Genomic DNA, 17,404 nt, shown 5'->3' on the forward strand with positions numbered 1-17,404 from the left:
AAAACAATTGGAAAAGAATATTAGTTGGAATGAATTATCATTATCTATCAATAAATTAGTCAATCAATTACCAAATATTCTTATTGACAAAAAGGGTAATCAAATCATATATACCAATTGCTAATGTTTCGAGTATATTTGATATTATTTCATAATATGGCTGAAGCATGGTAGGCTTGTTAGTTCCAAAGACACGCTTGAAGCGTGGTAGACCTATTGGTTCCAAAGATAAAAACTCTTGAATAAGAAACAGAGCTAAAACAAATAGAATTGAAAAATAAATTTTCTGATGATCTAGTTAGGTCAATAAAGTTCAAAAATGGATTACAATAACAAAATTCTCATCATATTTTTTTAGTTTTGTAAGTTGTTTGATGATGAAATCCTATTTTCTAAAGTACTAAATCTTAAGAATATTTTTTTCTAATTTTATATATTTGTATATTTATTTATAATAAATTATATTTATTAAAATATATAATTTTTTTAATAAAATCATGTGAATATAAATTTTAAAAAAATTCAATATTTATAAATTAATACGGAATAAAAAATTTGAATAGTCATTATAATAAATAAGATAATTTGAATAAATTGTAATTATCGTAATAGAAAAGTATCATAATAAAATATTGTAATTATGGTTGTTTTTTTTTTTTAAAATTAAGTTTGATAAGTGTATATTTATTTGGGTTAAAATAATACATGTAATCTTTTTTTTGTGTGTAATAAGTTAGAAAAATAAGATTTAAAAATAATATGAATGTAGGTGAAAATGTTTGAGAAGAAATTTAATGAAAAGTTAAAAACTAGTAATACGAATGTAAAACATTTTGGTTTATTTATAAAAGAATTATTTAAAGAAAATATTAAAAAAGTATAGAATTTTTGTAAAAAAAATTATTTAGAAAAATATAAAAAATTTAAATATAGAAAAATATAAAATTATTTAATAGAATTTTATAAAAAATTTAAAATACAAAAGATATAAAATTCAAAAAGTTAAATTCAAATTCAAATTCAAATAAGATAATTATTCGTTGAAGCTATTAGTTATTTAAATTAAAGATAATAATTAAAAAAACAACTTAGTTAGAACTAAATTTTTTTAATTTTGAAAAAAAGTTAATACTTAGTAAACAAAGAATAAAGAATAATATTAATTAAGGCGATCGATTCGAATTAAATTTGATATATATATATATATATATATATATATATATATATATATTCAAAACTTAATTTAATTTTTCTAATTTATTACACACAAAAAAATAATATTATTACATAAATTATTTTAACTAAATATATATACATTTATTAAAATTCAAAAAGTTAAATTTAAATTCAAATTCAAATTAGATAATTATTCGTTGAAGCTATTAGTTATTTAAATTAAAGATAATAATTAAAAAAACAACTTAGTTAGAACTAAATTTTTTTAATTTTGAAAAAAAGTTAGTAATACTTAGTAAACAAAGAATAAAGAATAATAATAATTAAGGCGATCGATTCCAATTAAATTTGATATATATATATATATATATATATATATATATATATATATATTTAAAAATTATTTTAATTTTTCTAATTTATTACACACACAAAAATAATATTATTACATAAATTATTTGAACTAAATATGTATACATTTATAAAAATTAATTTTACAAAAATAGAACCATAATTATAATATTTTACTTCGATAATGTTTTATTATCATAGATTATATTTAAATTATTTTATTTATTATAATCATTTTTCAAATTTTTTATTCTCAATTAATTTATAAATATTGAATTAAATATATTTTTTAAATATATAGTCACACGAGTTTGTAAAAAATTATAAATTTTTAATAAAACAATTTATTATAAATAATTATATAAATCTATGAAACTAAAAAAATATGTTGTTAAAAACGCGTTCTTCAAAAAATATAATTTCAGCCGTTAATAATATGCTAAATTAGAAAAAGTATGATGATAATTTACTATTTTGCAACAAAAATAATTGTACTTGAACAATAAAAGGATCTAATTTGAGGAAAAACATTTAAAATGGTTTATAATTACATCAATAAATTTCAAAAGATGGTTGATAATATTAGAAAAAGTCTTACATTGTTCTTGCACTGTCCTTGTACGTAGTATTATCCATAACCCACAAAATGAGACTAGCCATAATGAAATGTTCACCGAATGATAACTATTCCATCCTAGGCTAGTAGAAAATTTCTGATATAACTAATGATTGTCCATTGATTTGATATATTTACTCATATGATTGATATTCATATGATTTTATACTCTTTATGTAAATATTTATATTAACTAAGTTGATTTGACTCTTCTTTATCTATAAATATGACTCTTATCAATAATAATACACAGATGAGTTGCTCCCTATTCTCTCATTTTCTATTCTCTATTGTTTCTTCTCTTCTCTATTATCTATTATTCTCTTTGTTATTTACTTTATTTCATAACATGTTATCAACACGATGCTCCAACCAATTGAGGACTAGTGAAAGCTTTTTCTCTCTAACGATAGTGCGCTGCGTGTCTCAATCTAGACTCTTTCTAATCCTTTATCAATTTATAATTTTACCTTATATTCTCCCTCTTGTGATAAGAATTGTTTGACTTTATCAAATTTCATCTCTGTCTTATTATTTTTATTTTTATTATGACAGTGATTATTATTATTTTGATGATGATTATTATTATTAATATTATTTTATGTGCTAGTTCTAAACACGCGAAATGTTGCAAAATTTGGATTTGTGACCCTTGATATTACAAGGAAGAATTCCTTACAGTGGCGGAACTTGGACTAAAATTGTAGGGGGGCCAAATTAGATTTGTTATATATAATTTTTCTTTAGAAGAAAAACTATTCATTTTTTTCTCTTCATTTCCTCTTCTTAAAACAAACACACATAATAGTAGAATTCAAAAAAATATTACTATCATTCGCTATTATATCATGATACCAATTCATGAATACCATTTTAGACAAGTCATTCGTATCTCATCAATTTGATTTGGTGGTATTGTCAAATTTGATATCGTTTTTCCCAGATCACGTTATAATGAATTGTTAAATTCATTATATGTAACTCTAAGAACCATAGATATTTGTTTTATATTGTCTTAAATTCTTGGTTCTTATTAAATTTCTCAAGTTTAGTTAAGGTAAATGCATTTCTTTTTCATCTTCATCACAAACCTTTCTCTTTGAAAAAAATGAATCAATTTTTTTTACTTTTTATCATAATCTTTCTAATATAAATTTATCACCTCTTACCTATTTAAAAAAAATAAATTTTATATTCACAAATCACAATTATCACAATGCAAAACATAACAAAACTCATACTACTTTAATTAAATAAGCTATACTGTATAAATTCAAAACTTAAAAAAAAATTTACCATAGGTAGAGAAAAATACAAAATTCCAAAATTTCATAATTAAGGGTTATAATAATTTAAGAAAAATTATAATTAGGGTTCATACCAATTTCATAAAAGAATCCCTAAAATTATAATTAAGGTTTATATTAATTTGGGATAAACTTAATTTGGAAGAAACATCCTAAAAAGAATCATAAACTAACATACATACATCATAATAAGATACTAACATTGATTTGTGAGAAATCATGTAAGAATGTATACATGAATCTCAATCTATGTGTTTCCAACCTATCTATTTGTATTTATCTCTCTTCATACACTTTCATGATAATTTACACGGTGGAAAGATCTTATAGTCAGAAAAAAAAATCCTAATCTCTTTTATAAATTAATGTCTCTATTAATTTATTTTATTTTATCTTTTATTATAATTTTCCATAATATAATTTTAATATAAATAATATATAATATAATTTTAAAAAATATATAAATATATATAAAAAAAAATTCAAAAAAAAATGGGGGAGCCGTGGCTCCCCCTGTCCTATGCTAGTTCCGCCCCTGATTCCTTATATTGAATTTTAATTGTTGAAATATATTTAGATGCAATAGATATTGGGATATCATTAAATAAAGAAATAAAACATCTAAACAACTAATTTGCTCATGCGACAACAATATTGTGAAAAGAGATTTCACAAATATTATAAATTTATTTCATGCCTATATATGGTTGGCTGGACAAAGCAATAAAGCTTTTGATGAAAAATCATGAGATCCGCCTAATCTGCTCCATTCCCAAAAGTGAATGCAGCAATAAATATTATGAATTTATTTCATGTCATTGTATGGCTGAACAAAGCAATGAGCTTTTGATAGAAAATCATGAAACCTGTCCAAATTGGTTATACTCTATTCCCAGAAGTGAATGCAACAACATTTGATTTATATTTTCATGATTGTGATCGTGATATTGATTATGGACATGGTTATAAAGAAAATTTCAAAGACACATTTTGTCACTTGAAGTTGCAAAATAATGTCAAAATATTGACAAAAAGATGAAAGTATATATTATCATTACGATGGTAAATGCCATTTGAGTTGTATTTATTGTACACCAAAGCATCTTACAAATAATGAGAAGAACATAGAAATACATTTTTCTTATGAAGATGGTGATTCTGATTATGGCCATATGGATGCTACTCATCTTGATATTATTATTTTCTTTGCTAAAGCAAATGGAAGCATTAATCACCTCATTGATTGTGAGAGTGTTAAAAAGCAAATCTCATATTGATATTTACGTTTATATGAAGAACAAATGTTGACACTAGTACTAATGATGAGGATGTGTGTCCTATTGATAGTGCAATAACTTATACAATTCTCAAGAGTAATAAATTTTTCTCTTGTTTGATAATGCGAGACATCAACGTTAGTATTATTTATAGTACTACAAATAAATTTGAAGGTTCTGGAAGAGCTATTATACTTCTACTAAGAAGTTGAATAGAAACTTATTAAGTTTCAAGGATATTTGTCTAAATGGATATTATATTGAGACAAACAATGAAAAAGATATGAAATATTTTTATATCTCTATGATTGAGTTGAAAAAAAAGGTATTGGAGAAATTATCAACATTCTCTTATAGTTTGTACTACAAGTTTATTAGTACAATTGAAATGCATGTCATGGTAAACCAGAAGTTTACAAATCAAAATGATTGCTTTGTTTGACATGATCAATTATTATGATGCAAAAAAAAAGGGTTGAAAACTCATGTGGACACGTTTGAAGCTTGGTAGACCTATTGGTTCCAAAGATAAAAACTCTTGAATGAGAAAGGGAGCTAAAATGCAAGATGACCTACCGAAAAGGTGGAAATTCCAAAAGATTCATTTAATATAATTAATGATTCGGTTCCAGAAGAACCTCAGGTACCTGAAATTATTGAAAGTGATGAGATCTTAAAAATTATGTCATGAATCATATAATATGGAACCAAAATGAAGTCAACATTGATGAAACTTTTACATATAATCTAGCGATGAATGCTATGAATTATAATGAGGATCAATAGCCAATGATCATCGAAGATTGTCGACAAAGACATGATTGGCCAAAATGAAAATATGCAAAGAAGCATAATTATATTTGCTTGCTAAATGAAAGGTTTTTGGACGTATAGTTCGCACACCTGAAGTTGTGAAACTCGTTGGGTACATATGGATTTTTGCGCAAAACTCAAATTAAGAATGATGAAATTGTTAGATACAAAGCAATTTGTTGCTCAAGGTTGTTCACAAAATCTTGTATTGATTTGTGAGAAAAAACATATTCACTAGTATTGGATGCAACAACATTGCAATATTTGATTATCCTAGTTGCACAACAAGGTTTGCATTTACATCTAATGAATGATGTTACAACCTATTCGTACGGTTCGTTTGAGAATCATATTTATATGAAAATCCCGGAAGGATTTTATCTGCCCAACAAGACAAATTCTAAAGAGGGTTATTCAATAAAATTGAACATACTCTTTTATTGACTAAAGCAATCGGGACATGTGTGACATAACCGTCTTATTGAGTACTTATTAAAAGAAGGATATAGAAATGATCCTATTTGTTCTTGTATTTATATGAAAAGATTCAAAAATGAATTTTCCATAATTATTGTTTATGTAGATGACATAAACACCGTTGGAACTCTTAATGAGGTCACGAAGGCAATTGATTACTCAAAAAAATAATTTGAGATTAATGATCTTTGAAGGGCAAAGTCTTATTTGAAATTAGAATTTAAGTATTTAAATAAAGGTGTTTTTATACGTCAAGATACCTATATAATTAAGTTGCTTAAAATGTTCTAAATGGACAAGTGATGTCCATTATGCACTCCAATAGTTGTGAGGTTGTTAGATGCTACTCTTCTTAAACCTCAAGAAAATGATGAAGATCTTCTTGGTCCAGAAGCACCATATCTTAGTATCATAGAAACACTAATGTATCTTGCTAATTATACTCGATCTAATATTGCATTTGCTATAAATTTGTTAAGCAAGATATAGTTCTTCAACTACAAGAAGAAAATGGTTTGGAGTAAAACATATACTTCGTTACTTTAAGGGTACTACGAATATGAAATTATTCCATCCAAATGATTCAGATTCAGACGAATGAGTTATGTATATTCATGTTATTTTACATATTCTCACAATGTCACAATGGTTAATCACAAACAAGATGTTTGTTCACATGTGGTAGCACAATGGTTTCATGAAGGTATATGAAACAAATCATAGTAGCAACATCGTCTAATCATACATAATTACGAGGAAAGTTGTTAATATATTTCGCTAAGGTCTATAATTCAACATATGCAAGAAACTTGTGACTATCCCCGACAAAGATGGAATCAACAACCATATATGAAGACAATAGTGTATTGTTCAATTGAAAGGATGATATAGATATCCAAAAATTCATTCATGTGAAAATATGGCAAGTCTATTTATGAAGTTTTTTGCCAAGAAGAACTTTTGAGTAAATGATTCACAAGTTCGAACTCCATCACATTAATGATGTAAGTTTACAAGAGGAGGAGAAATAGAATATGTGATGAACAATATTGTATTAAAGAATATAGAATGTTGTACTCTTTTTCCTTCACTAGGTTTTTTTAGGGGTGGCAAACGGGCCAGTCCGGCCCGTTTTGGCCCGGCCCGTATGTGGCCCGTCAAAAAACGGGCCGGGACGGGCTGGCCCGTCAAACAAAAACGGGCCAATATTCACAACCCGTCTCGTATATGACGGGCTAACAGGCCGGGCCGGGCTGGCCCGTCTAGTTTTTTATTTTTTTTATTTTTTTAATTAGTTTTCAAATTTTTTAATTTGTTTTATTTTTTAAATTTGTTTATATATACATATAAATTATTATTAAAGTCATATTTAATCAAATAAAATATTATTTTAACTTTTAATTGATTAGTTAATGTTTTAATTAGATAAGTTAAAATAATTATTAAATTTACATATTAAATTATTCAATTATAACTAATAATTCAAACTTAATTTGTAGGTGTTAATGATTTAAATTATAATACTATTATATATTTCTACATTTAAAATATATAATCTAAAAAATTAATTTTTTTAATTATTTTTATTGTATTTTATTTTTTTAAAACGGGCCAACGGGCCAGCCCGTACTTTGACCCGTCAAGTTGACGGGCTGGACGGGACGGGCCAGAACGAGCTGACGGGTTGAAATCTTCAACCCAGCCCGTTCCTTTTAGCACGGGCTGACGGGCTGGCCCGTTGGGTCCAACCCGTTTTGCCACCCCTAGGTTTTTTATCTCAAAGGGTTTTTCCTAGTAAGGTTTTAACGAGGCACCTTCTTTTATCAATGGACACGAAGTGTTATGAATTAATGATTGTCCATTGATTTGATACATTTACTCATATGATTGATAGTCATATGATTTGATACTCTTTATGTAAATTTTTGTATTAACTAAGTTGATTTGTTTCCTTTATGGATTACATCTTGTATCTATAAATAAGACTCTTCCTATCAATAATAATATACAGATGAGTTGTTCCCTATTCTCTCATTCTCTATCCTCTATTCTCTATTGTTTCTTCTCTTCTCTATTATCTATTATTCTCTTTGTTATTCACTTTATTTCATAACAATTTCTAAATAAAGGTCAATTTTAATAATTAAAAATAATTAGTCACTATAATGATCAATTTAGATATCAATTTATAAACTAAAAATTATGAGTAATTAGTGGGTTATAATTAGTCTCTAAATTGGTAACTAAAATATTAAAATATTATTTTCTATTATGAGATACCTACTAGTATGACTTGGTTTATAAATTGGTTACTAACATTAACTACCAAAGTTTAGATAACTAAAAAAATTGATATCTAAATTAATCTCTAATTAGTAATTTTTTTAGTGTATTTTATTACTCATTTTATTCTATTACTATATATATAATTTTTATATCCCTGTTCTATCTACGTATAATTTACTTATATATAAAAAATAAACTATAATAATAATATTAATAATTAACATTTAAAACTTAATTTTCAGAGATCGGTGGAGATGGGAAGAAAAAATGGCGATTTTCAGAAGGAGGAAGATGCGTTGTTGTTAGGGATGACAAAATTATCCGTGCCCGCGGATATCCGCAGATAAAATCCGCGACAGATAGTTACTACCCGCGGGTATTTATTACCCGCGGATAGCGAGTAGCAGGTATTTTAATACCCGCTTATAAACGGGTCGGGTACGGATATCATACTATCCGTACCCACGAGTACTCGTTACCCGCAAAAAGTTAAAATTAAAATTTAATTTATATTTTATTAAGTTAAATTTAATTAAAATTAGAAATAATAGTATATTTTATTATGTCAAATTTAATTATAATTATAATTATAATTATAATTTAATTTAATTTATATTTTTTTTTATAATTTTATATTAAAAAATTTATAAAATACATATATTTTTTTTAAATATTTGCGAGTATCGGGTATCCATGGGTATCCGCGGGATTTAAAATATTCGCAGGTATTTTTTAAGCAGATAACCAACGAATAAACGAATGGGTAATAGACAGATATTTCTTTGGCGGGTCGGGTTGCGGGTAGGCACTATCCGTACCCGACCCGACCCGTTGCCATCGCTACTTGTTGTATTGTTTCGAAGAAGATGCCATTGAACGTAACGCATGTTCATGGTTTAAAATCGAATGAACTGTAAAATTTGCAACAATTTAGATAATTGACAAAATAATTTTTATTTTTTAACTATTTAATATAACTATTACGATACACGGTTATTAAAAAATATTATTTTTCAGTAAAATACGTTGCGTTAAAATCAAAAAATATCACATATTACAATATTAACAAAAAATTATATTTTTTATCAATTTTGTTTTCAAATATTTTTTTAAAAAATATTTATAAATTTTGTTATGAAAAAAAATATATAAAAAATTGCTGTTAATATTTTTTTACAAAATATTTTATATAAAATACTTTTCACAATAAATTTATAAAAATACTTATAAATTTTATAACTTTATAAAAAATAATTATTCACACAAAATTCTTAAAAAAAAATTCAAAAAAATATTTTTTCTTATAAATTTTTATAATAAATTTGTAAGAAAATTTTATGTAATATAAATTTTTTTAGTAATATCAAATTATAAAATCCAAATATAAAAAAAAACAATTTAAATTTTTATACGTGACACTTAGTCATTAATATTAATTTAATAAAAAAATAAATCAACTTAATTTAAAACACTGAAAATTAGAAAATATTAAAATTAATTTCAATCGTATTATTAAATATAGATATTAAATTATTAATTAAATTTCTTTTCTATTAATGGTTAGTGAGAAGACTTTTATTCAACCCTAGTCTAGATGATAAGATATCAGTAGCACACAATATTTATTATCATAAAACATTTCGTTCTCGCCACACTTTGATGGTCCATGCAAAAAATTTTCTAGTGCAAGGACCATATGTCACGTTCTTATTAATAGTATTTAGACTTTATTGTTTTATTCGGCTAAATAGATGAAAAAATGGGGAAAATGAAAAGAAAAAGATAAAAAAATAGAAAGAATAAAAACTGTAATTATTTGAATTAATTTATATAACTACGAATAAAATTAAAAAGAATATATCTAATATTAATAATATTTTTTTAATTTTATTTATTTGGATAATATTATTATAATAAAAAATAAATATTAATAAAAACTGAATGATATAATAATTATATTAAAAATAAAATTGTGTATGGATCTTGACCAATATTTTTAGGAGCCAAAATAATAAATTCAAAATTTATATATTTAATTTTGTCACTAAGGCAAAGATAATGAAATACACTATTTAGTATAACCATGACTATAAAATAAATCATAATTCCTTCATATTTTTGAACTCATCGATAATTGAACCATAACTAAAATTTTTAGTTATTTATTTTTCAATGTAAATAACCCTATTGTCGGCAAAAAATTTATCTTCCATTTTTATTCCGCAATCTTTTTTGATATTCTTTATTGCAGAAATGATATTTCTATTATAGTTGTAGAAACAACGGAAATAACTCACTTCTAATTCTTTGAACCTTAAGAAAGAATTTCTATAATTGAATAATCGAGTCATTAATGTCATGGCTCAGAATATATGTAAAGGAGTTGGATTTGACATGTTTTTATCTCCATAGGTAGTTTCCTTTTATTACTTTTAGGATATGAATTTGTTCTTCTATTCTTAATCAATATAATTTTTTTTTTAATTTTAAAACTAAAAAATAATTTATCATACTCTAGTAAAAGATTGTGATGTAAATCCTAAAAGAAAAATTTATGATAATCATGGCAAATTAAAAACTCAAAAAACAATAAAAGAGAAAATAAAAAATATCTTAATAATTTTTTTATTTTTTATTATATATTTATTTCAGATTTTATTATTAATTAACTTTGAATATTATACTTTTATAAAAGAAATAAAAGAAATATTTATTTTAATTCTCATTGATTCCTCATATGCTACAAATGATTTTAAAAAAAATCAAAATACTATAAATAATTTTTAAAAAATTAAAACTTTTAGCTACACATAATTAAAATTTTACCTACCTCGTTATATAATCCTATCTTATGTTCCGTCATTAAGTATGAGTAACAGCAGTTATAAAATGAGTTATGATCTCCATCTATATATAAGGTAACATTATGTACTACATTGATGGTTAATTATTTTGTTTCCTCTTCATCTCCATGATTGGAGATAACAATGGTGGTGCCTATATATTTAAAAGATCGCATACTCACAGTTAATCTTATCATCTATATCATTCCCAATATATACACGCTTTCCTATTTTTTTTTTTTATAAATTAAATTATGAGTTCATTAAATAACAAATACACGCTTTCTATCTTTTTTTTTATAAATTAAATTATGAGTTCATTAAAGATTAATATATCATCGGACACAAGGATTTTCTTTCAACGGTTATTACCTTCCTAATTTTATTAGGGAATTCTTGCCAGAAAATGAAAAAGATAAAGTAAAGCGAATTTTCAACTGTTATCATTTCTTTTTCAAATTGCAGCACCCGTTTCTCACATGTATTTCTATACATACTTTGATAGGAAAAGTGGGCTTTGGATACCTCTCAGTGTCGGTCTCTCATTTTCCCGTGACCAGAAGAGAAGCAAAAGAATGGAGTATCTTCTTCCACTTGTTCTAATCACCATAGTGTGTATAACCATTCATGTACTCATCTCAACCTTCAAACCAAAGAAAACCTCAAAATACCCTCCAGGGCCTCGCCCTCTTCCCATCATAGGAAACATCTTGGACCTTGGAAACCTGCCTCACCAAAAACTTGCCAAACTTTATAAAATTTATGGTCCTACAATGTGTCTCAAGCTTGGTAGCACTACCACCATAGTCATTTCCTCTCCACATGGTGCCAAAGAAGTAGTTCAAAAACATGATCAAATCTTTTCCAACAAGACAATCCCAAATACTGGTTTGTAAAAAAAGAGGCCTACTAGATTTGATTGATATAGAATTGGTACACACTTTAGAAACAAGTGGCAAGAAGAAGCATAGGACTATATATATATGTATAATTTTTTGAATTTTTACTCCTATAAAGATTTTTTGGATCACCAATGATTTGTGGTTCTTATCTATCACATACGTCACAAAAGTTGACAAGTAACAAGATTAAGTACTTTCATTGGGTCACTGGTTTGCAGTAAAAGAGGTCTACCAAGTCTGATATAGGAGTGGTACACACTGTAGAAATAAGTGGTGAGCAGCTTAAGGCTTTATGTACAATTTGAAACTTTACTCCAATAAAGGTTTTTTGGACCACCAATGATTTTCAGTTAAAAAATATGCCTACTATGTCTAATACATAACTTCTACATAATACACAAATAAGGGGCGAGTAGCTCAAGACTTTTTATACAAGTTCAAACCAGTTTTCCTACAAATATCAAATACAATTTATTACAACATAATTTTACATCTTTTTCAATGTGCATTACTATGTTTGAATAAATAACAATGCACATGACTAAATTAGAATAATTAAATCTAAGTCTTGAATCATTGATTCTCTATGGGTAGTGTCTTCATCTAGTATCCAATCACACACATATTTCTCCCTAATATGTTGTTGTACTAGTTTTCAATGACAAATCTAAACCAAAATTTTTTTGGAAGCTAAAATAATATACTCAAAATTTATATTTTAATTATTGTCACTAATTCAATAAAAATAAATACATAATTTAATATAGCTATAACTATAAAAAAATTACATGTTTCTAAATGATTATCCATCATTTTTTTTTTCAAATTCTTGAACTCATAAATACTTGAATCATAACTATTTTTTCAATTTAAATTATCATATTATATGCAAAATATTCATCTTCAATGTGCATATATAGTCTTCACAAGCTTTCATTTTATTGTTACGCGATGAGCAACTATATTGTCCTACTTTCATCTTCATCGGTAGTTTCTCTTTTATCACTCTTAAAAACTAAATTTTATTTCTTTGTTCTTCATCAATACTCTTGTTTAAAAACAAATTTAAGACTAAAATATAATTTATCATAATTTAATAAAAAAATTGAGAGTCATAATTACTATAAAAACTATGATAATCAAGTGACAATTAAAAACCAGCCATAAAAAACCACATCATAGATTATTTTTTCTTCTATATTCATAAAAAATGAATATACACAAGGGTCATGAGATAGTGTTGAATATTAAGATAACATTTCACTGTCAAGTGTGACAAAAGAGAGTTACATTTTTTTTTCTTTAAGAATAGAAGAGAAGAAATGAAAAATAATGGCAAAAATAATGAGTTTGTATTATTTTTTTTTCTTCAACAACAAAAGAAAACCTGTAAGCATGAGAGATTGAGTACAATATTTGAAAAATGTAAGGCCCATTAATTTCTGGTCCCTTTTTCTGCCCTAAAGTGAAGGGCTGTCCTTTTGAAAGTGGGCCTAGAGCTGGCCCAAGTAATATAACAGGACCCCAGGTCTACCCTAAATAACCTTGCTTACTCTGTTTTAGACAAACCCTTAGAGCCGTAGTCATCTCCCGCTCCGTTAGAGTTTTGGTGTTACTGTGACCCGAAGAGCTCGAACCAACATTTTTTTCTCCTCACGCAAGTATTTCTTTTTCCGTGCTTAAAACTCCTGCTACTGTTACTCTGAGTAGCTCATGCCTCTACTGCCATTCTTTTTCCCAATTGCTAAGTCACCCCTGAGCTAGCATCAGAGCTACTATACTAATCAAGTTTGGTCCCGGAGCCTTCTGCTGAACCCTTCCAAGTAAGAGAAGCTAGGGTCCAACTGTCTAGGTCGTTTCTGCTTGTTTGATGAGTATATGATCATTGTATGGTCTGTGTGTGAATTTAATCGGTTGAAAACGCCTGTTAATCTGTGTGGTTTGCGTGTGGGTGGTTGTCACTCGAAAGAATAGTGGCAGGCACTGGTTTCCTCGCCCAAGCGAGCTTGCCTCGCCTATGCGAGATTAGCATAGGCTCGCCCAGGACCTGTTGCTCGATCTCTCGCTTAGACGAAAGGTTTTTATTTTTGAGCGAGGAGTGGTCTCGCCTAGGCGAGAAGGGACTCGCCTGAGTGAGACCTCGCAGAGTCCATTCTTCCCCCTTTCGCGATCTCGCCTGGGCAAGAAGGGTTTCGCCTGAGCGAGAGGACCCCCTCGCCTAAGCGAGACTGTGGGGTAAGTTTGATGCTATTGTTGAATGGTGCACTGATGTGTGATTGCTTATTTGATCTAAATGCCTTATTATGAGGGTTGAGGGATGATGTCATGATTGATATATGAGGTTGCGGTGGAAATGGTATGTTGTTGTATGTTATATGAGTTGGAAAGCATGAGTTGCATGATGGGCTTGTTATACATGATGTTAGTATTATGGGAACTTCTGATTGGTTGATGAAACATGTTAAATGTGTGAGTAGGGCGTAATTCCATGATTCTTGTAGTGAGAGCTTATGGTGGTGCCTCATCTATTGGACATAATTTTGTGGATCCTTCTAAAGAGGGGTTCCTGGTGGTGCCTCAACTATTGGACTTAATTCCATGAACCTCGAGGTGAGGGTTCACGGTGGTGCCTCGAGATAAGGACGTAATTCCACGCGAGTATCGGGGTGGTGCCTCAAGGCCAGGACGTAATTTCACGTAGGCCACGTAGTGATGCCTCTTGTAAGGGTGTAATTCCGTGAAGGCCTCGCGGTGATGCCTCATTGCTAGGACTTAATTCCACTGTCTTGTGGTGGTGCCTCATTATGCGTATCCGGATAGTCAAGTCTTGGAGTCTCATATATTTTTGTTAGCTTTGGTGTGATGCTTGTTATTTATGCTTGGCTTTGAAATTACCTGTGAACTGTTATAAAATGAGATTCTTTTACACTAGCTTATCCTTTGCTTGCTTGTATGTTGTGTGTGGTCTCCTCTATTGCGATGATCATCAACCTTGTTGATGTGAGCAGATGTGAGAACCCCTGGCAGTGGTAGTGTTGATAGGGTTGTTGCAGCGTGCTGGACTGGACTGGTATTGGGCCCACTCTGGGGCCCATTGCTGGAGAATTTATCTTCTATGCTTTCCTTGTTTGTACTAAACTTCTTGCCATTAGTTCATTAGCATTTTACAGTTTGGGCCGTGAGAGGCCTCCTTTATATTTATGGATATGTTGGGGTACAAAGTACTTTATATTCCAAATCTTCGTACCATCTGGATATTATATATGTGGCATTTTATTAAATGAGTTTTTATCTATTATTTGGGACGTTACATTTATGGTATCAGAGTAGTCGTTCCTTAGGTCTGTGGACTTGGGTGTCCGCTTAATTTTCTCTGTGTTTTCTGAATGTTCTTAGCTAATCTCTGTCTTATCAAGCCTAACCAAGTGACTTTCCTGTGTGTCAGTGAACCATGGCACAATCTCGTAGGACTACGCAATCTTCTCAAGATGATGCGCCAGATATAGCCCGAGTGATTGAAGCAATGGTAGCTGCCATGGCGCAGCAAAGTACGGTAATGATGCAACAACACGAAACATCAATGCAACGACAAGCGGCAGTGCTCGAGCAGCAACAGCTGGTGATGCAACAGATGGAGGCTGCTAGAGCGGCTGCTAAGGACGCTCACAGGCAACATATGGAGGCCCTCCACCAACTAGAGGAGAACAGGGTGGCTGCCCCTGCTTTTGGCCCGGAGCCACGACCTACAGTCCGGGAGTGGAGTCTGGAGGACTTTCTGAAGCACCATCCGGTGAAGGTTGGAGGCAAGACCAGTCCGGACGCAACAGACCAGTGGCTGAAGGATTTGGAGAGGATATTTGATGCCAAGATGTGCCGAGAGGAAAGTAGACTGGCATTCGTAGTGTATATGCTCACGGGTGAGGCTGAGCACTGGTGGGTCAGCATGAAGTCCATGATGGAGGAGAGGCAGGAGCCAGTTACTTGGGATGTCTTCAGGAGGAAGTTCCTTTCCGAGTACTTCCCTGACAACGTCAAATACGCTAAAGAGGTAGAATTCTTGCAGTTAACCCAGGGAAGCAAGTTTGTGGCTGAGTATGCGGAAAAGTTCAAGCATCTCAGTCGTTTCTATACCATGCCACTAGATGAAGAGTGGCGATGCAGGAAGTTCGAGAATGGCCTCCGTGGGGATCTTCGTTTGATGGTGGCCCCGCTATCCATCAAGGATTTTGTCGCCTTGGTGGAGAAGGCAAGGGTCATGGAGAAGATGAAAGTAGAGGTGGAAACTCAGCACTCACACCAACAGAGGATGGGAGGACCATCTGTGTCCAAGCATAGGCACGAGGAGAGGAGGAAACCCTACTAGGCCTCATTCCCAGTCTTAGAGGTTTAGGGAATCCTCTTCTCAGCAGGGTACAATTCAGTGCTATCAGTGTGGGGGACCGCACAAGAGGAACGTTTGCCCTCAACTCGCAGGCTTCAAGAGGTGTAACAATTATGGCAAAGAGGGCCACTTTGGCAGAGATTTCCCCACCCTTATGAGGACGGCGACGCGCACTCCAGTTCCAGCCCTAGTTTAGAGTCAATAAAGGAGGGGAGGCAACAGGCCTCAAACATCGGGTAAAGTGTACGCCATGACTGGAGCGGAGGCAGCAGGCTCATGTAACCTTGTCATGGGTCGTTGTGTGATTACTGGTAAATCTGCATGTGTTTTGTATGACTCTGGAGCGACACACTCTTTTGTGTCTGAAACTTGTGTGCAAAGGTTGGGTCTGCCGGTTTGTGAACTGCAATGTGACCTTGTGGTATCTACTCCGGCGTTGAGTCTGGTCAGGACATCGTCCTTGTGTGCTAGGTGTCCAATGGAGGTAGAAGGTCGCAGGTACAAAGTGAATCTGATCTGCCTACCTCTGCAAGAGTTAGAGGTAATCCTAGGGATGGATTGGCTCTCTACGAATCGCATTCTTATAGACTGCCGCGAGAAGAGGCTGTTATTTCCCAACTCAGAGGAGCCTGAGTTGTTATCGTCTCACAGGGTTATGAAGGAGCTACAAGACGATGCACGGTGTTTCCTGATCTTCACCCACCTAGAGGTGGAGGGAGAAGAGATGAAGTCTATTATACTGGTAGTACAAGAATTTGAAGACGTGTTTCCAGAGGAAGTACCGGGATTACCCCCTAGTAGAGAGGTGGAGTTCTCGATCAATTTGGTACCTGGAACCAGACTAGTGTCGATGGCTCTATACCGTATGGCTCCGGCAGAGTTGGTGAAACTCAAGAAACAAATAGAGGATTTACTGGGGAAGCAATTTATCTGACCTAATACCTCACCGTGGGGAGCGCCGGTGCTACTGGTGAA

General features: G+C 30.3%; 2 protein-coding genes across 2 annotated transcripts; both read left to right on the forward strand.

Annotated features, from left to right (window-relative positions):
• The first annotated feature begins 15,499 nt into the window (after positions 1-15,499).
• Positions 15,500-16,411, forward strand: LOC114165540. Its single transcript, XM_028050137.1, has one exon. It carries the CDS (start codon positions 15,500-15,502, stop codon positions 16,409-16,411), a length of 912 nt encoding a protein of 303 aa, XP_027905938.1.
• Positions 16,412-16,679: 268 nt separating this feature from the next.
• On the forward strand, positions 16,680-17,363 carry LOC114165542. The gene has a single exon (XM_028050138.1). It carries the CDS (start codon positions 16,680-16,682, stop codon positions 17,361-17,363), a length of 684 nt encoding a protein of 227 aa, XP_027905939.1.
• The last annotated feature ends 41 nt before the right edge of the window (positions 17,364-17,404 follow it).

Source organism: Vigna unguiculata, chromosome 10 (genome assembly GCF_004118075.2).
Source record: "Vigna unguiculata cultivar IT97K-499-35 chromosome 10, ASM411807v1, whole genome shotgun sequence".
Lineage (NCBI taxonomy): Eukaryota > Viridiplantae > Streptophyta > Magnoliopsida > Fabales > Fabaceae > Vigna > Vigna unguiculata.